The 26137-nt window shown below is 47.3% G+C and overlaps 1 protein-coding gene across 1 annotated transcript in view; it reads right to left on the bottom strand.

Annotated features, from left to right (window-relative positions):
• ANKIB1 (ankyrin repeat and IBR domain containing 1) overlaps positions 1–26137 on the bottom strand; it is a 66971-nt gene that overhangs the window by 3183 nt on the left and 37651 nt on the right. Inside the window, exons 6-17 of the mRNA XM_075271656.1 lie at positions 21135–21343; positions 19220–19308; positions 14858–15002; positions 13535–13701; positions 10630–10718; positions 9760–9890; positions 9056–9190; positions 7986–8072; positions 6712–6778; positions 4719–4864; positions 2406–2584; positions 524–575 (exon numbers count right to left, since the gene is read on the bottom strand). Coding sequence (XP_075127757.1) covers positions 524–575; positions 2406–2584; positions 4719–4864; positions 6712–6778; positions 7986–8072; positions 9056–9190; positions 9760–9890; positions 10630–10718; positions 13535–13701; positions 14858–15002; positions 19220–19308; positions 21135–21343 — 1496 coding nt within the window. The remainder of the gene's footprint in view (positions 1–523; positions 576–2405; positions 2585–4718; positions 4865–6711; positions 6779–7985; positions 8073–9055; positions 9191–9759; positions 9891–10629; positions 10719–13534; positions 13702–14857; positions 15003–19219; positions 19309–21134; positions 21344–26137) is intronic.

Genomic DNA, 26137 nt, shown 5'->3' with positions numbered 1-26137 from the left:
ACTGTTGCGTAAGAAAACTGTCTCTCTATAGTGCAGATATCCCTCTGTTTTGAGGAGATCTCCTCCTCCCCCTTCCCTCTCCATAGACTACTATTGTACAGATGTGATTGTAGGCAGAGAGAGGTAAGGGGTTAAGCGGCCGGCATCAAAGCGGAAGTACCAGGTGCATCCATTCATTTCTATGGAGCGTGCTGTTCGGATCGGCTGATCCGAACAGTACTCGCTCATCTCTACTAGGCACTTAAAGCATATTACAACGTTTAGTATCTCCCCCTGCACTATGGATTTCTGAAAAATACCGTACATAAAGCTCAGGTATACAATCCCTAATAGACGATATCAAAATGGGATTTCCAAACCAGACAACCCCATTAACCCCTTTTAAATCTGTAAAAACATCACGTGAAACGATAATGATCACAACAACCATTCACCAACCACAAGCGATTCCTCAGTCTCCGTGTCTGGCCGGCTAAGAGCCCTTACTGGCATACACAAACCTGACAACAAGACATCCTCTTACCTCTGGGGAGGCAAATCCTAAATACTCCCAGTCCCATGTTCCTCCGGCGAAACTGGAACAGAAAGAAAGTCATTAGTGGGAGAAGAACGTGCAACTATCATTGGGTATTACTGTAGGAGATAAAGGGTGTAATCCATGAGGCCCATAATATGGGACACAGATGATTACCCTAAAGTTATCGGCACGTGCTGGACACCCACAGAAATGACCAGACCACCGCGGATTGCAATGAAATGTCGTCCAAAAGGTTCTGCTGCTCCCCATTATAAACAAAGGGGTAAATAGACTGATGACCGATCCCAAGGAGAGATCCTAAAGGAGGGTCTATCTTAAGGATACGTCATCACTATGAGATTGTTGGAGGTCCTATACCCGGAACCCCACAGATCAATTCTTCCCAGAAGCTGATAGAAAGGATAGAAAGGAGAAGGAAGCAGACAGCGCTGTTCTCTGTGTAGTGGCTGAACTGAGTCACTACAGCTTAGGACCCATTCAAGTGAATGGAAACGGATCTGCAGAACTTGGTCTATGTGGTCATTGGGGCTCTGACTGCTGGGATCCTCACCAATCCCTAAAATGACGGACTGATAGTGCTTAGTCATAGTCGGGAGTAGAGAAATCCTTCTGCCCTTTGTCCTACCAGTTATGTGAACATTGACAGCTTTTTAATGAAAGGGATTGTCCACTTCAGAACTCCCATTAATCACAAAACCTACAATTCACAGCTAATAGAGGAGGCCCTCAGGGCCATTATAAAGAGCGTCTGACTCCGGAGGACCCGTCCTGTCCTGCATTACACAGACAACACATTGATTTGAATGGACACTGTGTAATACCTTTTTTCTCCTTTGGTGGCGCTGCAGGGATAATGAACACTTACTACAAGGTTTCCTTACCGATCACAGCGGATTGCTGGATACTTTATTACCACTGTATTGTTATAGGAACCCTAGGGAGTAGGGACTGCCCAAAGCGGAGACCCCCTTTAATATGTCATGAATGATAATAGTAGGACTATCAGTAGGATGTGACCGCACATGTATATTGTTAATAAACAAATGATTATTCATCAAGATTTCAGTTCGTATTAATGACCCCCATTATTATCTTAGTCTTCTAATCCCTTGACTTGACGCCACGCTGATCTCTGTGGGGTCTCGGCATACAGATAAGCCCAGGATGCTGCTGCACAATGTGACTTGGGCTATTTTTGGAAGGCAGTCAGTGTGGAGATGACCTCCTGACTGGCGGGGCTATATATAGAAGCCTCCGAGGTGTAATTAATGTGTGCAATGAAACCCTCGGCGCTCCGCGGCCTATCGAGCAGAAGGAGACAATGACTAAGCCATTAGCATCACTTACAGAGCGCAGTCTGCACTACCGTGATCGCTCATTATTATAGATTTTTTTTTTTCCTTATGAAGAACATAAAACAATACAAATTTAAAGGGGTTGTCCATTGATGGACACTTATCCACAGAACAGGGCAGAAGTGAGAACTGGGAGGTTGCCCCCACTGCCATCTTGGAGAACTAAGCACAGATCTTCTGTGGATGTCGCTTGCTCCAATCAGTCTGTCTAGGTCATCCCAGACAGACTGGATGATGAGGAGATCAGGGCTATAATTGTGGGGCCATATCATCACTTCCAGGACTCCTCCTCCTCCAAAGGGCAAAGATCACACCAGATATTGATGGGATTTACATTTCTCTTTTCTTCATTCACTTCACTTTTTAACCCTTCTGTTTCTAAAAGCATTCTCACTTTACAGCAAAAACATTTGCACAGTCCTGTATCCCTGTATCTTTGTGGCCATCACCACATCTGCAGATCCCTGTACAGCAGCACCTGTCAGTAACACGTCAGTAAATAATGCTGCTACCTTCGTCTTGTTGTTTCTGGAGAGTCAGCAGGAGCCACACCACGTGCCACCGAGGCAAGGAACTCCTGACGTTTCTGCTGTACGAGACACGCTGCCCGAATGATCTTGTGGCGGGGGGTGCGCAAGTAAGGCCTGTTCACCTTCTGCGCCAGATCTTCAGTCACCATTTCAAGATCAGTCTGCAAAAAGCAAATATAAAGGACTTTAGCATTTTATTTTTACATTAAAGCGGGAAAATATAAATGGTGTTTGTCGCCAACATTAGTCTAAACCGCTTACTATGTGGATATCATCATCCCTGTACAATAGCAGGCATTGATCTGCTGCTCATGTACAATAGGATCCGGCTGATGGGACAGAGCTACTGAGCATGTGTGACCACCAGCACTGGATAGATCAGGTGGAGAATCAAATGAACACTAGGGGGCACCATAAGTTTTTAACAGTCACACCTAGGAACAGGAGCATTGCTCTAATAACTCCTATTGAAATATTATGGGTTTTATTTGATATCTTCCATTTTATAATTCTGCTGTAAACCCCAAAAATTTGCTTACAATGCAACTTTTATTATGACCCCTCCTCTTAACCCTTTCCCGCCGATGGCATTTTTTGATTTTCGTTTTTGACTCCCCTCCTTCTAAACCCCATAACTTTTTTATTTCTCCGCTCCCAGAGTCATATGAGGTCTTAATTTTTGCGGGACAAATTTTTCTTCATGATGCCACCAATAGTTATTCTATATAATGTACTGGGAAGCAGGAAAAAAATTCAGAATGGGGTGGATTTGAAGAAAAAAATGCATTTCTGCGACTTTCTTACGGGCTTTGGTTTTACGGCGTTCACTGTGCAACCAAAATGACCTGTCCTCTGTATTCTGTGTTTCGGTACGGTTCCAGGGATACCAAATTTATATGGTTTTATTTACATTTTGACCCCTTAAAAAAAATCCAAAACTGTGTTAAAAAATTTTTTTTCTAAAAGTCGCCATATTCCGACGGCCGTAACTTTTTTTTATATGTAAGTGTACAGGGATGCATAGGGCGTCTTTTTTGCGGGGCCAGGTGTACTTTTTAATTCTACCATTTTCGGGAAATGTTATTGCTTTGATCACATTTTATTGAAATTTTTATCAGAATCAAAACAGTGAAAAAACGGCGGTTTGGCACTTTTGACTATTTTTCCCGCTACGGCGTTTACTGAACAGGAAAAATATTTATATAGCTTTGTAGAGCGGGCGATTTCGGACGCGGGGATACCTAACATGTATGTGTTTCACAGTTTTTAACTACTTTTATATGTGTTCTAGGGAAAGGGGGATGATTTGAACTTAATACTTTTTTTTACTTTTTTTTTTATTTATTTTTTTGCATTTATTAGACCCCCTAGGGGGTGTTGTACCCCAGGGGGTCTGATCACTAATGCAATGCATTACAATGCTAATGCATTGCAAAAAATCATCCTCTCTTTTGCAGGCTGCATAGACCAGCCTGCAAAAGAGACAATTTGCAGACAAGCCTGGGAGCCTTGTCCGGGGACCGATCGGAGGCATTAGAGCCGGTTGTCTACTGCTTAAAGCAGTAGACACCCGGCGGCTATGGCGGCCGCCCGGCTCCCTGGCAGTCGCCATATTAGACCCGACATGTGCCGTAGTATTACGGCGCATGTCGGGAAGGGGTTAAAGACGACCTTTCATGAAATCGGGCACATGCAGTTTTATATACTGCTGGAAAGCTGACAGTGCGCTGAATTCAGCGCACTATCGGCTTTCCCGATCTGTGCCCGGTGTAAAGCGCTATCGGTCCCAGTACCGTAGCGCTTTAGTGTCAGAAGGGCGTTTCTGACAGTTAGCCAGGGACGCCCTTCTGCCCAGCAGCGCCCATCGCGCTGTACTGTGGAGCGGGGAGGAACGCCCCCTCCCTCTGCTCACACAGCTCGTCCATAGACGAGTATTATCAGGATGGGAGGGGGGAGTTCCTCCCCGCTCACACAGCACAGCGCGATAGGCGCCACGGGGCAGAAGGACGTTCCTGGCTAAGTGTCAGAAACGCCTTTCTGACTGTAAAGCCCTACGGTACCGGGACCGATAGCGCTTTACACCGGGCACAGATCGGGAAAGCCGATAGTGCGCTGAATTCAGCGCACTGTCAGCTTTCCAGCAGTATATAAAACTGCATGTGCCCGATTTCATGAAAGGTCCTCTTTAAATAGCATAGAAGCTCCAGCAGAATTCTGGGTAATCGCATAAACCAACAAAAACAGGCGATTATGTAAATTACAGCTATTAAGACCATTTGATTCATCGCTTAGTACCTGCATTAGCTCAAAAATTTCCTTTTTTGTGCTTTTGGGTTCCAGGAAGAAACCATAGGGATAAGAACACTTGAGGATGCGCCTGGTCTTGAGGAGCTCTTGTACAGCATCTTCAATGAATGTGGTGTCTGGGCAGCCGCCCTCAGCTAGAAAGACAGACAGACGGACCAATGTGTGAGCATGCGGAGCGGAGGAGAAGTCAGAAAAAAAGCAGACCTGTCATTTTTGCACTTGGCACTGGGAAACGCCACAATACTTACAGACAGGGGTAGGCAGAGCGCCATCTTGGCATGCTGCCCCATGTAGTAGGCTCACATCTGCAAGGTTTAATCGGTTTTGCTGGTCCGTCGTAGGATTTAACACTAGAAGGGATCCATCTAATGACTGATGACAATAGATCCCAAGGGACCCCATTGACTACAATGTCTAGTAGCCATTATTTTTCGCATCATATCACTGGATGAAGAAGTTGGGCTTGAAGAACTTTTCAGTCCACGATTTCAGATGGACTCTGCCAGACAGACCCCGATGCAGATGTGAACGTAGCTTTACATGATCAGAAGCATGCTACTCTAAAATAAATAGGACTGGACCCACAAGTTCACATTGGATTGGAAAAAATGGCTACTTTCCTCCAAAAACAGCGCCACCTGTCCACTGGTTGGGTGTGGTACTGCAGGGCAAATTACATGGTCTAGAACTGCAATACTAGACAAAATTTTGGGGCAGGTTTATCACTTTTTCTGGAAGAAAGTTGCCAAACCCCTTTAATCAGTACGAACAAGTTTCAATTCTTAAATACTCATCAGGGTGGGGTGGAGGGGGAATGCTGGTCAAGACAATAGACAAGATTCTGTGGCATGTGTGTTGTCTTCTGAATGACCATGCAGCAAACTGCATATTTTATAGTAACAGGCTTTAGAATTTAAAACTTAGGCATCCAATGGGAATGTTGCCTTTAGGGTGTCGCTTCCAATCAGAAATTCCATAATTTATGAGGAATACATGAATTTAAATGAATACTGCCAAGTGCAAAAACCATCCTGGCTAGACAAAGAAACGTATGCATATATTAAAGGATGCCATGTGCAGAGGGACAGACGTATGCAGAGGACCATCTGCCGCCTAGTACACAGTGGTGAGGTTTTAGTCTCTGATTGCAAACAGAGGAACAGGGGATGTTTTTTTGGTATACCAGCCAGATCCACAGCGATCTGAGCACTGATTCTTCTACCAAACTCATTGTTCACATTTACGACGGGATCGGGAGACCTAAAGATGCAAGCATTTTATCTTCGAATTATTCCCAATAGGCCGCTGTAGGTTATAATCTCCTACTGTAACGTAATCGTGATGCCAAGTTGGCACCGAAGACACATAATAAAAACTAATTAGAGGAAGCCTCACAGAGATGGGCGAGGTCTGGTGCCAAGTCAAGCTGGTGCTATCGCTGCTCATATCTCGTCTTGCCCCAGGCCGGTAGGCGGCTGCCATGTAACTCTTGTAAGATACACAGATAACGTTGCCTAACTTCACAATTCACTTATGGGTAATAAGACGTCGCTGCCAAAAACTAATTGTGACACAAGACTCCAATTAAACCAAGAAGAACCGTGCATATAAAATTAAAAAAAAAAATTAAAAAAAGTGCCTCTTGCTCCATAAAAGTTTCTTATAGAGATTGAGGGGATTCTTACAAGGGATTATAGAACAAAAATTTGGGTAGGAGGGATACAATACCAAACTATAGTGGTGTGACCGCTGAGACTCCCCATTGTTCCCAAGGACAGGAACGTTTTACCCCTGTCCAAAGTGTAGCAGTGGAAGCAGAACGTGCCCCCCCCCCCTCACACACTTCAATGGGAGCGTCAAAAAAATCCAAGGCGCAGCGCTTGTCAATATCGCCACTCCCATTGAAACGAATGAAGCGCGTGAATGACTGTGTGCAGGGGTGGGGGGGGGGGGGGTAGTCTCTAAACATGATGACTCTTACCTTCACTAAGAGCTCTGCTCAGCTGCTCCATCTTTTCTTTGGCCGTTTTTAGAAGACGTTGTTCTAGCTGGAAAATAAGAGGACACAAAACATTGTTAAACTTGTAGATGGGGTTAAGCAGATCTTGACTTTTCAGGATCGATTTTAAAATCTGATTTCCGATCATTTTTCATTCGAACCCGATCTCTATCCCAATTCCGATCCCAATGCAAGTCAATGGGATTTTTTTTTTATCAATCGGAGATCGGATTTTAAAAGCAATCCTCTTCACTATACAGCATTGTTAGACTCCACGCTGTGTAGTGAATCACTAAGTAGCCAGAGGATTTTTTTTTTTTTAATCCTCTGGCTACTTAGTCCCCCCTGGTGTCCACTTACCTCCAGAGATGGCTGCTCCGGTGCCTTCCTTCTTCTTTGCCTCGCTGCCGCTCCACGCTGCTCTTCTCCCTTCGCAGCCCCCTCCCTGCCAGGTTAGGAGAGTGTGGGCGGGTACTGGGAGGGGAGAGATCACAGATCCCCGCCCCGCCTACCTAGCGCTTTAAACACTAACCTGGGAGGCGGGGCAGCGAGGCGAAGAAGAAGGAGGGCATCGGAGCAGCCATCTCTGCAGGTAAGTAGATGCTAGAGATGTTTAGTTTAGCCTCCCATTCGAATGAATGGAGGCAGCCGGCGCGCAGGGGGTTAAGGCTGTGTGCCGGCTGCTTCCATTCATTCCTATGGAACTGCAGCGGAGCCTTCACACTGAGTATACAGCGTATACTCAGTATGAAGGCTAAGCAAAGCATTGTGAGAAAAGATCACCGATCTCGATCCCACATAAAAAGATCGTGTTCAGAATTCCGATTATTTCGTGAAATTTTCTCGATCGCCAATAAGAATCCGATCTTTTCCGAACACGATCGCTCAACCCTGCTTGTAGACCTTCGCCTATGGCGGCCCCCGAGCATGAGTGGTAAAGGTGGAATTTCCATATGAATAAGGGGAACATTGCATTCTTCTACGTATATCACGGGTATTTGTATATGCTAGAAGTGGTGCAATGTAAATCTTAAAGCCGAATAGGACTGTAGGTGTGGCCTAAATGATGGGCGGAGTCATAGGTTTCGGGACGATTTGTTCCAACAGGCTCTTTAGAGGTAAATCCAGAACGGTTACTATGACATGATGTCCTTTCAAATAAACAGCTAAGAAATGTAATATAATGGTCTCACAGGGTAGGTCAGTCCCAGAAGCGGGAAATGGGGTTTCCTTACTAAAGAGTAAAGTGCATGTACCTGGTAGCTGTGTTCATGGTTCTTAAATCTCGTGTAATAGTGCATAAATCTGTCCAATTCTTGGAATCTTTTGTGTTTCTTTTCCGCCTAAAATATAAAAATTTGGACTTAATTACTTACATAATAGATTGATATCATCATATTACATGCACCGTGTGCAAGCCATGTTTCACTCTGGAGGACTCAACCTGTCCTGCATTACACACAATATCAATTAATTTATGTAATACCCAATTCCTCCTGTGGGGGTGCTGAAGAAAATCCACATTCTTACTGCTAACTTGACATTGCATTCCACAGTGACCAGAAGTATTATGCTGCACCTGGCATACAAGTATAATGACCTATAGACCTAGCAATGGTCACTGTACTAGATATCGTGGCACTGAACCTCACCACCATCACTGGTATTCTATAAAACACAGCCAGGTTTCCCATCAGATCACTGGCTGTGCGGGTGGGGTAAACAAATGGTCATCTCCTTATTTTCATCTGACCCTTCTATCAAGCAGGGATTGTCCATAGCAGAGACCCCCTTTAATACAATATGCATGGAGAGGTGACATTTGGCGCTCCACAAATCAGTTTTCCAAAAATTCAGTTTCTATTTTTCTTTCCTGGATTTCTCAGCCTGAATCTGCAGGGAAGCCTTTCACAGGGCTGATTCTCCGCCATCGGGGCCCTGTAGACACAGGACGCACATCTCATCTATAGCTCTCATTATACATTTGGCAGAGAGGGGTATACAGAGATTGTCTGTCTCACCGAGTACAGCTGATAATAGGCCTGCGACCATAATACTAGATTACTGGTTTGACTCAGCATTGTAATGTGAGCAGGCGGAGAGGGCCGAGCAGCCGGCCGTGTAATTACTACTGGGCCACAATGGCTCCTGGCACCCGCTAGAAAGAAATGTGAAGCAGTTTTGGAAACTCAGGTTGAAACCGTTCTTGAGCAGCAGCAGCAGCAGCAGGTGAGGTCTCTGCTGTACATCATGTAATACAAGGTGCAGGACACTCCCTGTAATCTATAAAAGCAGTATAAAGGTTCAGAAAGTAAGTGACCCCCACCTCCACTGTCATTTCTTTAGACTGCTCCTCCACCTGATTTATGACCTCGTAGCGGGTGCAGCGGTAATAACCCCCTGTGGACGAGCTGTGTTTTTTCCACTCCTCCAAACAAATCCAGCAGAAGTCGTACTTGCACTAAAAAAAATAAAAAAAATAATTAAAAAAATTAAAACATTTTTTTCAAAATTTATTATACTCCAAACAAATAAGTTGGTACATTCAATGCACAACTGCTATGAGGGTGCCTGGGACACCCTATGGGGTCTCTTGTCACTGGGCAACTGAGGCCATTACAAGTGTGTCTGAATCCGGCACAGTCTAATACCAAGCGTGCCCTGAGGCTCATAATAACCAATCAGAGCTCAGCTTTCATTTTATCGGCGTAGTGTTATAAATGAAAGCAGTGCTACGATTGGCTGACAAGGATAGTCTTCCTTTTAGAGACTATAAACCAGGGGTAGGGAACGTACAGCTCTCCAGCTGTTGCAAAACTACAACTCCCAGCATGCATACTTGCTCTGCTGTTCTTGGAACTCCCATGGAAGTGAATGGAGCATGCTGGGAGTTGTAGTTTCGCAGCAGCTGGAGAGCCAAAGGTTCCCTACCCCTGCTATAAACAAATGAGGCCTACTGTTTTTATTGGATGGGTGAAATTCAATATTACCGCCACCCCTTGCCAGTCACCGCCAGGCCGTTCTCCTCACCTTGGCACACTGCATATGGTTACAGCCTTCATTCTTCTGGATGGGAGACTTGCAGTTGGCGCAAGGTTTAGAGTTTGTTAATAACCACAAACAGTTAGCAGCGTCCTCGAAAGCTTCGCTCACTCCGACCACTAGACAAGAAAGCAGAGAACACAATATTAATGGTCGTGACAGTCTGTGGATCTGCCGTATAGTTTGGATAACATAACCGCAGCCCATCTACACCTAGTCTTCTCAGTGGTTCAGACTTCCATTCTGTTCCCGCTCCATGCTTTACACTGCAGCTTCATCTGTGGTTCACTGAACTGTAGATGGCGCTGCAGCAGTAAACTAGACCTGAAGTACCTTCATTCTTAGGATTGTGGGGTCCCCAGCAGTAGGACCCCATTTTTTAAAGGATGTGACGGCATATTCTAGTGATAAGTTATCACAATGGGTCGCAGCTATGATCAGTGATACTTTACATACTTTACACCGCAACTTTGATTTTTTTAACACAGTAAAAATCGGATGATTATAAACTCCCTGAGTCACCCTGGACTGGGCGCAAAGCGAGTACATCTATCTGCCCCTGTATCAGAATAGAGCAGTGACTATGAAACGGTTAAAGAGTTGCTGTATCCTGCGCATATCTACAGGGCGTCACCCTGGAAGCCGCCATGTTACTGATGTCTAAGTAACCATTAAGTGCCCGCCTCGATCAGCTCATTCAGTAGCCGTCCCGCATGACCGGATCCGATTCTAGTTGGATCATTTTCCGGTGACCTGAATCCACCTCGGCTCATTACAGAATCGTGCTGAATGGCGGTATGGGTTAACAGCGAGCTGCGTGTGCCGAGGTGGACAATAGCTCTGTCATATCATACTCACGCTCTTCGGGCTTCATTTCAGACACCTTCTGGAGCCAGTTCTTCCATGTTTGGCAATCACACGGTTCATGGGCCTCACCTAGACATTCCCTGTAAGAGAGAGACCCATTATTATTATCCTACAGTTTAACAAGAATTGGCAATTCTGCAGCTTTATTTGCAAGAATTATCCACCCCCATCATCTACTGCAGGGGTCAGTAGCGAGCGTCAGAACTCCAGCTGCTGTAAGACTACAACTCCCAGCATGCTCTAGTCACTTCTATGGGAGTTGCAAGAACAGCAGAGCACGTTCACACGCTGGGAGTTGTAGTTCACAACACTTAGGTTTCTGATCATGTTCTACAGTATGTTCGTGAAGTTCAGGCAATCTCTCTGTGAACCAGGAGGCTCAGGATGAACACTTCTATACTTGGTTCAGTGCACTAAAATAATTGCTTCACTATTCCGGTTACTTTCCCGCTCCGTCTCTTCCTCAATTGTCTCCATGATGAATTATTCATAGTGTTTTTTGTTACAGAATCCGTCGCGCTCCGTAGAGGACACCCACAAAAGGAAAAAAAAACAAAAACGTACACCCCATTTCACAACCTAAGCGCCCCCAGACCCTAAAAAAAATGTCCTCATGGGCTAAACCTGAAGGCATTTATGAGGTAACAAGCTCTTGTAGTATCCCAAGATGTCTCAGGGGCCACCCGACGCGTGTCTTGAGGTATTGATAGGGTTCCTCGCAGCGTCTGTTGTGTCACGTCTCAGATTTCGTCCGCTTTATAAATGATGCAGGAGCCGACAGAACTGTAAGAAAGGAACTCGCCTCCCGCCGGTAACCAGGCGCCGGCCATAAAAGCAAAGTTTTACCTCACACTGGGTTATATAATGCAGAATACGCCGCGCGTTTCTTACTGCTGAGAACTGGAAACGACTCAAAGCTTCATCGCGAAGGGAAGAATCTGTCAGCGTGCGCTTATACATGATGTCCTGACGGGGTCACATCAGGAAATCGGGGTTAGAACTCAACAGCGAGTCATAAAACGCTGCGATCCAATATTTCTGGTATTTTATCTACAACTGGTTCCCAAGCCCCATCTCCTTCCACTGAATTTAAAGGAAATTTTCACTTTAGAGTAACATTTCCAAGCAGAAAATGCTTTTGATATCTTACTTCTAGTCTCAGATAGGAGGACTTCAAATTACAGGCCTGAAGCCTGAGGCCGCACTACTGAAAAATTATGATTCCTGATTGTTGTCTGGAGTCCTGCTGTCATGGAAATTATGAGATACCATCCTGGTGACTGATGACTACATGCTGTCATGGGTTTATCTTTCAGTAGTGCAGCCTCAGGCTCAGGGCCGGCGTCAGCGCACGGCATAGTCGGGCAAGTGCCGGGGCCCGCAGAGCCTCCGACGGACACCAATGAGCTGAATACATAGGCGATTAAAGCAGGAGCTGTGAGCTCAGCTCCTGCTTTAAAGCCGCGGCCCGACTTGGGTGTGTAGGCGCGATGACGTCATCACATCGCGTCTACACACGCAAGCCAGGCCGCAGCTTTAAAGCAGGAGCTGAGCTCACAGCTCCTGTGTTAATTGCCTATGTGAATGGAGTGAGAGAGCGGAGAGAGGAACGGTGGGGGAGCGATGGAAGGTGAGTGTAAGTGTTTGTTTTGTATTAAATATTAAAGGTGGAACATAATGAAGGGGGCCCATGAAACTGGGGGGGGGGGGCAAATGAAGGGGAGGGGGGGGGAACGGCATGACACTGGGGAAGATGAAGGGGAGGGGGGTAACGGCATGACACTGGGGCAGATGGGGGGGTGGGGAGAGAACGGCAAGAAACTGGGGACGGAGATGGAGGGGGCCCAATGAAACTGGGGGGCAAATGAAGGGGGGGGGGGACGGCATGACACTGGGGAAGATGGGGGGGTGGAACAGCATGAAACTGGGGCAGATACGGGGGACATGAAACTGGGCAGATGAAGGGGGAGAACGTGATGAAACTGGGGACAGAGGTGGAGGGCGGGACATGAAACTGGGGGCAGAGGAAGGGTGTATATGAAACTTGGGGAGAGATGGAGGGGGGGCATATAATTTACGGGTGACTGTAGGAGGATTATACTGTGTGGGAGCACATGATAAATGAATGAGAATGGGCGGAGTCAACATAAAAGTGGGTGGAGCCAAATTTGCCGCAGTGCATGCCGCACATTTTGCCCCTCTTTCTACTCGTTAAAAATTGGGAGGCATGGCGTTGGTGACACCACACTCCTGCGTGACATCACTCGCTTCATCTGCGACGCACAGTGTCTCGACTCCCCCGCCTCCTTTACAAGGGGGCCCACTGAGGCTCTGTCGCCCAAGGGCCCATAAAAACTTGGAGCCAGCCCTGCTCAGGCTTTATGCATAAGAGTTTAGGTGATCATTTTGCATGGAAAGCATCAAAAAAAAAAAAAAAAAAAAAAAAAAAGTTTTTTTTTCACTTGGCCTCATGTAGTTAAATTTTCCATGTGTGGCTGGGGTAGTGTGCGGGTAAAGGAGCGGTGTTCACTTCAGCGTATATTACGTCTGATACCTTGCGGCAGTGACCAGGATCGGAGAGGACTTTGATCCTGGGGATCTAAGAGGCCGTAGTCCATAGCAAACACAAATTTTTTAATTGGTCAAACAGAAAGAGGGGCCTTGTTTCGTCATCGGACTTGTGTTAGCACGGTGCCAATAGGTTGCTATTATAGGCCGTACAGGTTCTTATTAGGCCCTGCATTGGTGTTCCCAAAACTGTACCAAAAATAATACGCCCTGTAGCGATTGCTGTAAAGAATGGCAGTATTATGGCGTTTAGTCGTCCTCATCGACAGCAAGTCCTATGTACCGATAAAACCCACAAATCATCCCGCAACCAGTACGCGGCACCCACCAGCAGAACAGATGTCCCTTCCCACAGTCCACAGCTGGAGCCCGCAGCAGAGGAAAGTTCAGGGAGTCTGAACCCGATGTATTGCTTCCCTGCTTCTTCAGCCTCACTGCCCTCTCACAGGCCGGCGTCGGGCACCATCGGATCGCAGTGTTGTTTTCTACAAATGCCTGAAAAACCACAAGAAATCAAAATGTGACGGACGGGAGACAAAGAAAGAAATAAGTGCACCCCATACTGCAGTGTGGGCACCTTCCAAATCTACACGGATGTCAATGAGCACAATGTAATGCTATATAGAGCTCAATGAGTGCCATGTGCACTTATATTAATTTCAATGGGCAGCACCTAACACTGCATGGTTTTCAATGGGTGATGGGATAACATTGTACTCAATTGGATTCATGTGATACTAAAAATATTTCAATGGACATTACGTGATGCTACATTCATTTTAATGGGAACCTCTGGCACTACCTAGGTTTCCTAAGGGTGCCACGTGACACTAGATGGATTTCAATGGGCCCAATGTCATACTACATGGATTTCAATAGGAACCATGTGATGCTACCTTTATTTTAATGGGCACCTTCTAATACTACAAGGATGTAAGCGGCCATTTTCTTGTGGCCGGCGGTCATGCGCAGTCGGCTTTGCCCTAGAAGTTTGAAGCCAGCGCCGGAGGAAGACGCGCGAAGAGGATGTTCCTGAAGATAGAGGAGGTGCTGGAGAGTTCTCTCGCAGCATTGGGGACACCCCTAGTGCTGTTTGAACACTGGGACCCGCCCCCAGTGCTGTTTGAACACTGGGACCCGCCCCCAGTGCTGTTTGAACACTGGGACCCGCCCCCAGTGCTGTTTGAACACTGGGACCCGCCCCCAGTGCTGTTTGAACACTGGGACCCGCCCCCAGTGCTGTTTGAACACTGGGACCCGCCCCCAGTGCTGTGAGATTACTTATACCGAACAGTATATTAAAATTGAGTTTTAATGATCGGATCCCTTTAATGGGTGCCATGTGATACTACATGGATGTTAACGTACAGGCTTTAACCCTACATGGATTTCAACTGTATTCACGTGATTCTACATTCATTTTAATGGGCACCGAGATTTCAAAGGGTGCCATGTGATACCAGATGGACTTCAATAGGCGCTATGTGTTGCCACCTTCATTTATGGGCACCTTCTAATACAACATGGATGTTAATGTGTGCCACGTGATACAACATGGATGTTATTGGACACCCTTTAACCCTACATGAACTTCTTTGGCACTTCGGTCACAATCCCATATGAATATCCAACTACTTAGAGAGGTGCCCACCTTTATGTCAAACTGCAGGTAGCGCTTATCCATCTCCTTAGACACCACGCTTTCTATGACCTCCACAGGAACCAGCTGAAAACAGTCATAGGCTGGACAAAAGATGTTGTGCGCCTCCCCCTCCTGGATTTTAAGGTTCAGAAACCTAAAAACAAAACCTTGGTCTTAAAATCACATCCTATAAAGTGGTATCATACAATAATATTAGGCTAAACCATCATTTTAGAATAGGTGGTAATGACCAGGTCCCAAGCTCTGGCTTACCACAGTAGACCCTTCGCGGTTTTACTTCACAGCTATATATTTTTGTACGTATTCCTCCAAAAACTTTTTCATTTTAAAGAAGCCATGTTTTCCAAACAGATTAGGAAACAGCGCCACAGCTGTCCACAGGTAATGTTCGGTATTGCAGCCTTACTTGGAATGGAGCAGACAAGACCCATGGATAAGTGTGGTGGTGTTTCTAGGAAAAACACGCATCTATGCTTATGTAATCCTGCCTGATCCCTTTAATGGGGTACGTTCTGTGACCGCCATTGTTTCTAGGGGGCAATACAGAGCCTCGTGGATGTCAATGGTCAATAACAGTGTATGAAACTGCAGAAAGCATACAGTTTGTGCGAGACACCCCATATGGAGGAGCCATATGTAAAAGGAACCCCCACCTTTTCTATAGATCTAATCACAATGTGAACAGCTGCTTAGCCCGAAATCCTGCACAGGGAATTGTCACATTTGTTATTCTCACTAAGCCAGCTCCGGTTTACACGTCGCTTCGGTGACTTCCCTGTTGACGTACGTGACAGATGTCATTTCTCAAAGACACTGGATGGAAAAATATATATAAAGTCTCCACGTATGTGAACAGCTATAGCGCGTCACTGCAGGCTACACCTGGTCCATCTGCCTCGTGCGGCGCGGCTGCTCTAAAGGGGGAATTTCACGTCAGTATATTTTAGGTAAGGGGAGCTAAAAATCTGTTGTTGACGTGTGTGTGTAGCCGGCTTTCAAATAGGCAAAGATGGAACCGCCATCAGCTGATGTTTCCCGTCACTGACAGCAAGCGGGGATCTTACAAAACCGAACCGAAATGGAGTTTCACCGTACAAGTGAACAGGTTAGGCTAAATTCAGATTTGCCCAGCGCAGTCGGTCAGAACAGTGGAAAAACTGATTTTTAATTTTTTTTTCTGTTAGTGACATATAGGACTTTAGTTTCAGGTTATTTTTGGATTATTTTATTTTATCCTCTCCGTTACATGTCGGTGTCCACAGCCCCAGCGATCAGACACTTATCTACTGTCCTGTAAATATGGGACAATACAGAATGGACATCTATAGTCAACAGGCGGTTGGCAACTGGTTAAGCTTAAAGAGGAGTCTTGGGTTCACACTCATGATTGTCTATCAATCAGATATCAGATGGATGGGGGTATGACTTGACACCCTCAACCGGGGTTTGAAGGGCCTGTCGTGCTTGTGAGCGCGCTGTCACACAGTTGTGGCGGAGCAGGGTACTGCAGTTTAATCCCATTGAAGCGGTGAGGGTGGTAAAGGAGACACCCCACTCTGGTAACCATATCTAACCACTTTAAGATGAACACGGTGCACAAAAGTAATAGGAAAGTTCCTCATCCCGATACACAAGCACCAAACACTCGGCAGATTCATTACCTTTATTCCTTCTCTCATTAAATATTCCATTTAGCCCTAAAATGCATTTTATTTCTGCATGGCACAGACATAATTCCCTGGGGAGGGGTCAGAATTTTAGGATTTCTGACCTCTCTGAATGACACGGATAGATTTTTGGAATGAAAATGTCATTTTAAATAAAGTTGCAATAAAGAGTTTTTAGGCTTCAGGCCCCCTGACATGTGGAAAAAGCAATAGAGGGTCTAGGCCGGGGTCTGTAGACAGGAGAGGGTCTAGGCCGGGGTCTGTAGACAGGAGAGGGTCTAGGCCGGGGTCTGTAGACAGGAGAGGGTCTAGGCCGGGGTCTGTAGACAGGAGAGGGTCTAGGCCGGGGTCTGTAGACAGGAGAGGGTCTAGGCCGGGGTCTGTAGACAGGAGAGGGTCTAGGCCGGGGTCTGTAGACAGGAGAGGGTCTAGGCCGGGGTCTGTAGACAGGAGAGGGTCTAGGCCGGGGTCTGTAGACAGGAGAGGGTCTAGGCCGGGGTCTGTAGACAGGAGAGGGTCTAGGCCGGGGTCTGTAGACAGGAGAGGGTCTAGGCCGGGGTCTGTAGACAGGAGAGGGTCTAGGCCGGGGTCTGTAGACAGGAGAGGGTCTAGGCCGGGGTCTGTAGACAGGAGAGGGTCTAGGCCGGGGTCTGTAGACAGGAGAGGGTCTAGGCCGGGGTCTGTAGACAGGAGAGGGTCTAGGCCGGGGTCTGTAGACAGGAGAGGGTCTAGGCCGGGGTCTGTAGACAGGAGAGGGTCTAGGCCGGGGTCTGTAGACAGGAGAGGGTCTAGGCCGGGGTCTGTAGACAGGAGAGGGTCTAGGCCGGGGTCTGTAGACAGGAGAGGGTCTAGGCCGGGGTCTGTAGACAGGAGAGGGTCTAGGCCGGGGTCTGTAGACAGGAGAGGGTCTAGGCCGGGGTCTGTAGACAGGAGAGGGTCTAGGCCGGGGTCTGTAGACAGGAGAGGGTCTAGGCCGGGGTCTGTAGACAGGAGAGGGTCTAGGCCGGGGTCTGTAGACAGGAGAGGGTCTAGGCCGGGGTCTGTAGACAGGAGAGGGTCTAGGCCGGGGTCTGTAGACAGGAGAGGGTCTAGGCCGGGGTCTGTAGACAGGAGAGGGTCTAGGCCGGGGTCTGTAGACAGGAGAGGGTCTAGGCCGGGGTCTGTAGACAGGAGAGGGTCTAGGCCGGGGTCTGTAGACAGGAGAGGGTCTAGGCCGGGGTCTGTAGACAGGAGAGGGTCTAGGCCGGGGTCTGTAGACAGGAGAGGGTCTAGGCCGGGGTCTGTAGACAGGAGAGGGTCTAGGCCGGGGTCTGTAGACAGGAGAGGGTCTAGGCCGGGGTCTGTAGACAGGAGAGGGTCTAGGCCGGGGTCTGTAGACAGGAGAGGGTCTAGGCCGGGGTCTGTAGACAGGAGAGGGTCTAGGCCGGGGTCTGTAGACAGGAGAGGGTCTAGGCCGGGGTCTGTAGACAGGAGAGGGTCTAGGCCGGGGTCTGTAGACAGGAGAGGGTCTAGGCCGGGGTCTGTAGACAGGAGAGGGTCTAGGCCGGGGTCTGTAGACAGGAGAGGGTCTAGGCCGGGGTCTGTAGACAGGAGAGGGTCTAGGCCGGGGTCTGTAGACAGGAGAGGGTCTAGGCCGGGGTCTGTAGACAGGAGAGGGTCTAGGCCGGGGTCTGTAGACAGGAGAGGGTCTAGGCCGGGGTCTGTAGACAGGAGAGGGTCTAGGCCGGGGTCTGTAGACAGGAGAGGGTCTAGGCCGGGGTCTGTAGACAGGAGAGGGTCTAGGCCGGGGTCTGTAGACAGGAGAGGGTCTAGGCCGGGGTCTGTAGACAGGAGAGGGTCTAGGCCGGGGTCTGTAGACAGGAGAGGGTCTAGGCCGGGGTCTGTAGACAGGAGAGGGTCTAGGCCGGGGTCTGTAGACAGGAGAGGGTCTAGGCCGGGGTCTGTAGACAGGAGAGGGTCTAGGCCGGGGTCTGTAGACAGGAGAGGGTCTAGGCCGGGGTCTGTAGACAGGAGAGGGTCTAGGCCGGGGTCTGTAGACAGGAGAGGGTCTAGGCCGGGGTCTGTAGACAGGAGAGGGTCTAGGCCGGGGTCTGTAGACAGGAGAGGGTCTAGGCCGGGGTCTGTAGACAGGAGAGGGTCTAGGCCGGGGTCTGTAGACAGGAGAGGGTCTAGGCCGGGGTCTGTAGACAGGAGAGGGTCTAGGCCGGGGTCTGTAGACAGGAGAGGGTCTAGGCCGGGGTCTGTAGACAGGAGAGGGTCTAGGCCGGGGTCTGTAGACAGGAGAGGGTCTAGGCCGGGGTCTGTAGACAGGAGAGGGTCTAGGCCGGGGTCTGTAGACAGGAGAGGGTCTAGGCCGGGGTCTGTAGACAGGAGAGGGTCTAGGCCGGGGTCTGTAGACAGGAGAGGGTCTAGGCCGGGGTCTGTAGACAGGAGAGGGTCTAGATTGGGGTCTGAAAGCAGGGGAGGGCCTGGCTTCGGGCCTATAAACAGTGAAGGGTCTGGTCTGAGGTCTGTGACAGGAGAGGGAGATCTGGCATAGGGTCTGGTCAGAGGATTATATTTCTTTAGGGGTCTGTATTTCTGGTCTGGTATATATCTGATCTAGGGTCTTATAAATGTAGAGGTCTGGAAGAATCCGGCTTTTCTCATGGAGCACCATAATCCATAATAATATTATACTCACGACTCCCAGCATGCCCTGCAAAATTCATGCCCACACGGGATCTCCACAGGATCTTCGAACACCGAGATGCTGCACATACAGATACCACACTACGGGAAAACATGGAGGAGAATTAGGCAAAAAAAAAAAAAAAAAATACTGGGCACAAAAGAAAAATGTGTCTAATATTGCAGCTATTCTATTGACTGGATAGGACCCGCAATACCGGACATAACCTATGAACAGGTGTGGCGCTGTTTTTGTTTTTCTAATCTTGTACACCCCTTCTTTCCAGCTCTACGAACACTATGAAGTCCCAATGAGGCTGGCATGACGGTGGGCGGTGAGGAGGCCATACATCTTCGTGGCGAGGTGTCTCTGGTAGACTCTCACGTATTATTAGTGCATTACAGAGTCCTCCATCTTTCTACCTCCATGAGCCACTTCTCATACAGCCCCAATAGCCAAACTGATGACTTAACGCTTCGACGCGTTCACATTCTGGCTGCAAGTCAAAGACGTGAAGATGAACATCCCCATTTCCTGAAGGCGTCCATTATTATTGATGAGGGTAGAGCGCCTCACAGGCAAATGTTCTGGAGTCTGTGATTGGTTGTTATGGGCAATAGTGATACTTCATTTTAGTAAGTTTACTAAATTCTGCCCACTACGGGGTTCTGTGCTGGTAATTGGAGAGATTGTCAAATATTCCAGACTATTAAAGGGATTCTACCATTAAGTTGTTTTTTTTTTTTTTTTTTTCTGTAGTTACCACGCCGGAATAGCCTTAAGAAAGGCTACTCGTCTCCTACCTTTATCAGTCGCCTCCGGTCCGCCATTCGGTAGAAATGCCAGTTTTTACCGGTATGCAAATGAGTTCTCTCGCAGCATTGGGGGCGGGCCCCAGCACTCCAACAGCAGTGGGGGTGTCCCCAATGCCGCCAGAGAACTCTCTCCAGCGACGCCTCCATCTTCAGCTACAACTGCCTCTTTCGTCTCGGTCCTAACTCAGACGCCTGCGCAGTCAGCTCTGCCAGTGAGACACAAGCAGATCTGAGTGCGCATGCCGGCTGGCGGCCATTTTTGGGAGGTTGCTCTCTCCTGTAGTTCTACGGAGAACAGGAGTGTACTGCGCATGTGCGCAAGAGCGGCCTCCCAAAGATGCCAGACGGCCAGCACACGCACTCAGTTCTGCTTGTGTTTCAATGGCAGAGCCGACTGCGCAGGCGTCAGAGTTTGGACCGAGACGGAAGACGACGAAAGAAGAGGCGGTTGCAGCTAAAGATGGAGGCGTCGCTGGAGAGAGTTCTCTTGCAGCATTGGGGACGCCCCTACTGCTGTTTAAGCACTGGGGCCCGCCCCCAATGCTGCGAGAGAACTCATTTGCATACTGGTAAAAACCGGTATTTCTACCGAACGGTGGACTGGAGGCGACTGATAAAGGTAGGAGACGAATAGACTTTCTTAAGGCTATTCCGATGTGATGACTACAAAAAAAAAAAAAATTCCATTAATGGTGGAATCCCTTTAAATGTTGGATTAAAGGAATTTTTGATTATTTTTATTTCTCCTAATAATATTACAGTACTATAAGGCATATGGCGCACGGCACCCACGTACTATGGATAGGACAGTCCTTGTAGTATATAGGGTAGTCCATATAATGTATATCACTAAGCAAATTATCGCAGATCTAAGTGTGATGAATAACTGTAGGGATCTGGATAGGGGTCTGATTTTATTGGTCCGTTTTGTGATCTGAATACATGTAGGGATCTGTTTAGGGATTCGGAATAGGAATAGGTTTAGGGGGTCTGTTCTGGGGAGTGTATACACTTCGGGTATTGTTTACATGACATGATGTTTACACAAGATGGAATAAAATGGCGATGGCGACACCTGCCCAACCCCCCTTTATCAATGAAGTGAAACTGACCAGAGCCGTGTCAATGTCCCCGGGAGACAGACTGATCTCATCTGGGGACGTGACTGATGAACGAGTGGTACGTGGCGTACGAGGAGAAGGTAATGTGTCCCAGGCATTGTACCCGCTGGGTGGAGGGGTTGGCATCTGGACGCCCGAGCGTTGGCAGCAATTCTCCGGACTGCACATCCAGGCTTCTAGTAACTTCTCCCTGTCCCAATCTATAAAAGAAAGAAAAAACTTGATATATTGACATTTCCTTAAAGGAATTTTCTAGAACTTTAATACTGGTCTGTATTGTAGTCAGAGATGTCAAATGGCTGTATCTGGGGCATTAGAAATCATAGAAACTTAGTTCTGGTGCCATATGAAAGAGGAGATATTTTAAGATTCACTAAGGAGGCAGTCTAAGGGTGCATTCACACTAAGTATATGCTGAGCTGATTCTGAACGCAAAACACGTTCAGAATCAGCGCATACAAAGCAGATCCCATTCATTTCAATGGGAGCCGGCATACGAGCGCTCCCCATTGAAATGAATGGGCTGCTTTTTTCCCCTATTAGTTTCAATGAAATACAACAAATTGGCTAAATAGCAGTCCCCAGTGTAGAGCACAGCGCTCTACATAGAATTGTGGCTGTGTCTGGTACTACACCTTGTCCCGTTCACATAAAGGGCTTTCCAGGACAATGATGTTGATGGCCTATCCCCTGCATCAATGCCAGGCGGACGAAACAAGGGCAGGAATGGGCAGAAGGTAGATATGGGGCAGCCAGAAGATATCCCCTTTACGTATAGGTCACATAGGATTATCTAGACCTGACAACTGTAGCAAACCCTCAGCTGTGCAGCGATACAGTGACTTTAAAACAGATAAAAAGTGAAACAAAAAGTAAGTGATCTCATCTACCAATATCTGCCGACGAAATAATAAAGTGCAAACCAGACTTGACTCCATTTGGCACAAGGCTTGACACGTTACGCCATCTGCTAGCAATTTCAAGTCTCAGAAGACAGATGGGCGAGCGGCTGCCAGCAGCCATCAGGAAAACTTATTAATAACATTTATCAACATTGACGACTAATCGTTACGGAAATGCTCAATGACAGCGTAAATACAGCTCCTAATAACGGCAATTAATATAACGTCGCTCACTTCCAAGAACGCCGCGAACGGCCGCTCAGAGACAATCACAAGAACTCGCTGTGAGTAAACTGTAATTATCTCATTTCCTGAGAATAGGGCCCCAAACATGATACGGGGGCGCAGGGACTCATTTACTAGTGTATCATTGTCTTCTGTCTAGAGGAGCAATAAGTCTGAAAATATGAAGCTTAGAATAGTAAATAGACAGGAAGGAGAGGAGAGGAGGGAGGTGAAGCTGCAGGCTCATTTTTCAGCAGTACTTCTGCTCCCACTGCTTGAAGGTTCTCAATAAGTGTTCAGAAACCACCTCAAAACAAATCCTTCTAGCATAAAATAGTAAATAATTGACAGGAAGGAGGGGAGAGGAGGGAGGTGAAGCTGCAAGCTCTTGGTCAAAACTATGGCACGAATAGCCAAATTATCGTATATACTCGAGTATAAGCCGACCCGAATATAAGCCGAGGCCCCCAATTTTACCTCAAAAAACTGGGAAAACTTATTGACTCGAGTATAAGCCGAGGGGGGAAATGCAGCAGCTACTGGAAAATTTTAAAAATTAAAATGGTCAGAGTTTTTGGGCGCAGTAGTTGCTGGGGAAGGGGAGGGGGTGTTTTGGTTGACTGTCTGCCCCTTCCCTCAGCTTGAGGACAGTTCCCCCACCCCCACTTGGAATTCAGCCTGGCTGAATATAGGGTATCTGCAGTGCTCCTATTAACCCCTTCCCGACGGAGCAGGAGCACTGCAGATCCCCTATATTCGGTAGACCGGGTACTGTCAGACACCGGGACACCTAATGTGTTTGTGTGTCACAGCCATCTTCTACTTTTATATGTATTCTAGGGAAAGGAGGGAATTACAACTTTTATTTACTTTACTTTTTTTTAAAGCTTTTCTTTTTCCCCACTATTTTATGGGAGATGCTATACATTACTATTGCAGCTGGTCATAGACCCCCCCCCCCCAAAAAAAAAAAAAAAAAATGAATTTTTTTTTTTTTTGTTTGACTCGAGTATAAGCCGAGGGGGGCTTTTTCAGCACAAAAATTGTGCTGAAAAATTCGGATTATACTTGCGTATATACGGTGGGTCCATCGCTTACCATTTGGGCAAGCATACCCATATGCATATCTCCTGATCAGGCAGTCTAGTCAGATATATGGATGGTGGTGGGAACAACACGGTGGCTCAGTGGTTAGCACTGCAGCCTTGCAGAGCTGGAGTCCTGGGTTCGAATTCCCTCAGGAACAACATCTGCAAGGAGTTTGTATGTTCTTCCCATGTTTGCATGGATTTCCTCCCATTCTACAAAGACATACTGATAGGGAAGAAAAAAACATTTCCATTGCAGGCAAATAATCCTGTTGGCAAAGGGACCCAATTCTCTGCCAGAGAGGAGACGCAACTGGAGAGGAGTCTCTGATGACCCCCAATTTGAAAATGTCTGTCCTTTGGAAAGCTGGGTGAGAAGCAACTATACACAGCAACTAGGACAGCCTATTCAGTTTCCTACAATACTATACGTAAACTCTATGCATCTGTTCATACTTTCACATTAAGGAATCCTTGTACAATGGTAATTATTCCGCCTAGACCGCGGCTTGCTGAGCAGAGTCCCATAATGTAAAATAATGGTCAGAACAACTAAGAGTGGTGATGTCAGATCTCTGCAGAAGTGTCAGACCATAACGTTGTCTAGCAGGGAGATCAGGAAGAACACAAGGGAATGGTAGGAAGATGGATAAAGATAAAAATAAAGCACCCACTCCTACCATTAAACTCGCATGGACAATGTTAAAAAATAATATCGGTTGCACATCTTGGAGGAAGGTGTGACTTACACTCTTGTAATAGACAGGGCATTGTTGCTTATGTAATTGCTTCTATTTCGGGCAATGGTTTCTTTTATTTGCACCAGAACTATATTTATAGACAGGTAATAAATTATCACGAATGGCAGACTACGATTCTTCTAAAGAGACGGATTCCTGCGGGGCTGGACTATAAACCGTACCCAGAATAACCTCCCGGCGGCGGCTCATCGTTAGACGCCGCAACAATTTGTCTTCAACGCTTTGTATAATTATGTATTTATGTTTATTCCTGGGAAACATCAAGAGACTCAGAAATTTTTCATTCAATTTTTGTTTCTTTTTTTGCAAAGAAATGACTGTAGCAGAGAAGTCGCCTGTATGACCGGAGCGATCCATACAGCTGTCCTTGTGCAGATCCAGGTGAGGGCAATCTGCAAATCCATGCCAAAAATTTCTGTTGTGGAAAATACACAGTGGATTTTTTCTAGCTTATTTTACGTGTGACACAGCACCGTGGGATGTTCTACAGCAGTCCCAGAGGGAACAAGTCAGTGCACAGCTGCTGCAGAACCACATGGCCCAACCGGCGTCGGCAGAGGCCACAGAACAGATCTGAGAAAAACCAACGGCAGAAAACTGATGCAGAACATCCCAGGAGACCCCAACCGCTCTCAGAGAGAGCCACTACACAGAAGGACGGAGTCCAACCCTTAAGCCATTGGCCTCCCAGATTGCAGCCCGGAGCCGTCAGGAAAGGCAGCCTAGGTGCAGGCATCTGAACGAAGGAAAGAGGCAGGGAGAGTCAAATAGACCCTGTCTGGAGAGTCCTCAGGGACCGCAGGGTCACCCCCTTGGTAGGACCTCACACATGGGAATGGGGTCACCGAAATATCCAGCAAGAGTTGAGTGGGGGACTGAGTAACCAGCAAGGTGCTCTATTACACAGCGCTGTGCCCTCAGGGGTTACGACTAGCGACTAGCGTGGTGTACACACTGAAGACCCCCCTGCCCCTGAAAAAAAAAAAACAAACAAAAAAAAAACGATGCAAGATAGGGGACAGTCACGACCGGACTCAAGTCTTTCTAAAACACTAGGTTGAAAACTAACACAGTGTCTACAGGTGGGATATAGCCCAGTGGGCAGAGCCGACAGCTTTGAATTACAATATTGATAACCAGCAGGCAGAGATGGTACTGACTCTAGCTGCCCATGCATAGCTTTGCTGAGGCATCATAGAATGGATAATATAGCACAAAGGATGCATGTAATTCTGCAATGTGTGCATGTTAGGGTGATGCCTAGATGCAATCACAACTTTTTCACTCTACTTTTGTATAATATATATATATATATATATATATATATATATATATATATATATATATATATATATATACATATACATACACACACATACATACACACACACACACACACACACACACACTACAAATCACATACTTTCCCTTGCAGCAGAATAATTTTTCACTCTGCTATGACTAGGATTATGCAGGCTACTCATCTAAGGGAGCGTTCACACTACCGTCGGTGTCCGACATGTAGTGTCCGCTCCTAGTGTCCGCTCAAAATCTGTCATGGACACTAGGAGCGGACACTAGATGTGTCCGTGACACCTGTCATTCACTTGAATGGGCATCGGGTGCGTTCTTTTGCACTCCGTGCCCGTCCTTCCCTGTCCGCAAGAGAAGATGTCCGACTTCTCAAGCGGACAGAGGAACCCTACATGCAGGGTTTTTCTGTCCGCTTGAGAAGTCGGACATCTTCTCTTGCGGACAGGGAAGGACGGGCACGGAGTGCAAAAGAACGCACCCGATGCCCATTCAAGTGAATGACAGGTGTCACGGACACATCTAGTGTCCGCTCCTAGTGTCCGTGACAGATTTTGAGCGGACACTAGGAGCGGACACTACATGTCGGACACCGACGGTAGTGTGAACGCCCCCTTACACTGGTAAAAACATATACTCCATGTTATGCCAATATTAAAGGAGGGTTTGTAGGTGCACAGCAGGACGCGGAGATTTGCAGCATATCA

Source organism: Leptodactylus fuscus, chromosome 4 (assembly GCF_031893055.1).
Source record: "Leptodactylus fuscus isolate aLepFus1 chromosome 4, aLepFus1.hap2, whole genome shotgun sequence".
Classification (NCBI taxonomy): domain Eukaryota; kingdom Metazoa; phylum Chordata; class Amphibia; order Anura; family Leptodactylidae; genus Leptodactylus; species Leptodactylus fuscus.
This window is presented reverse-complemented; position numbering and strand designations above follow the sequence as displayed.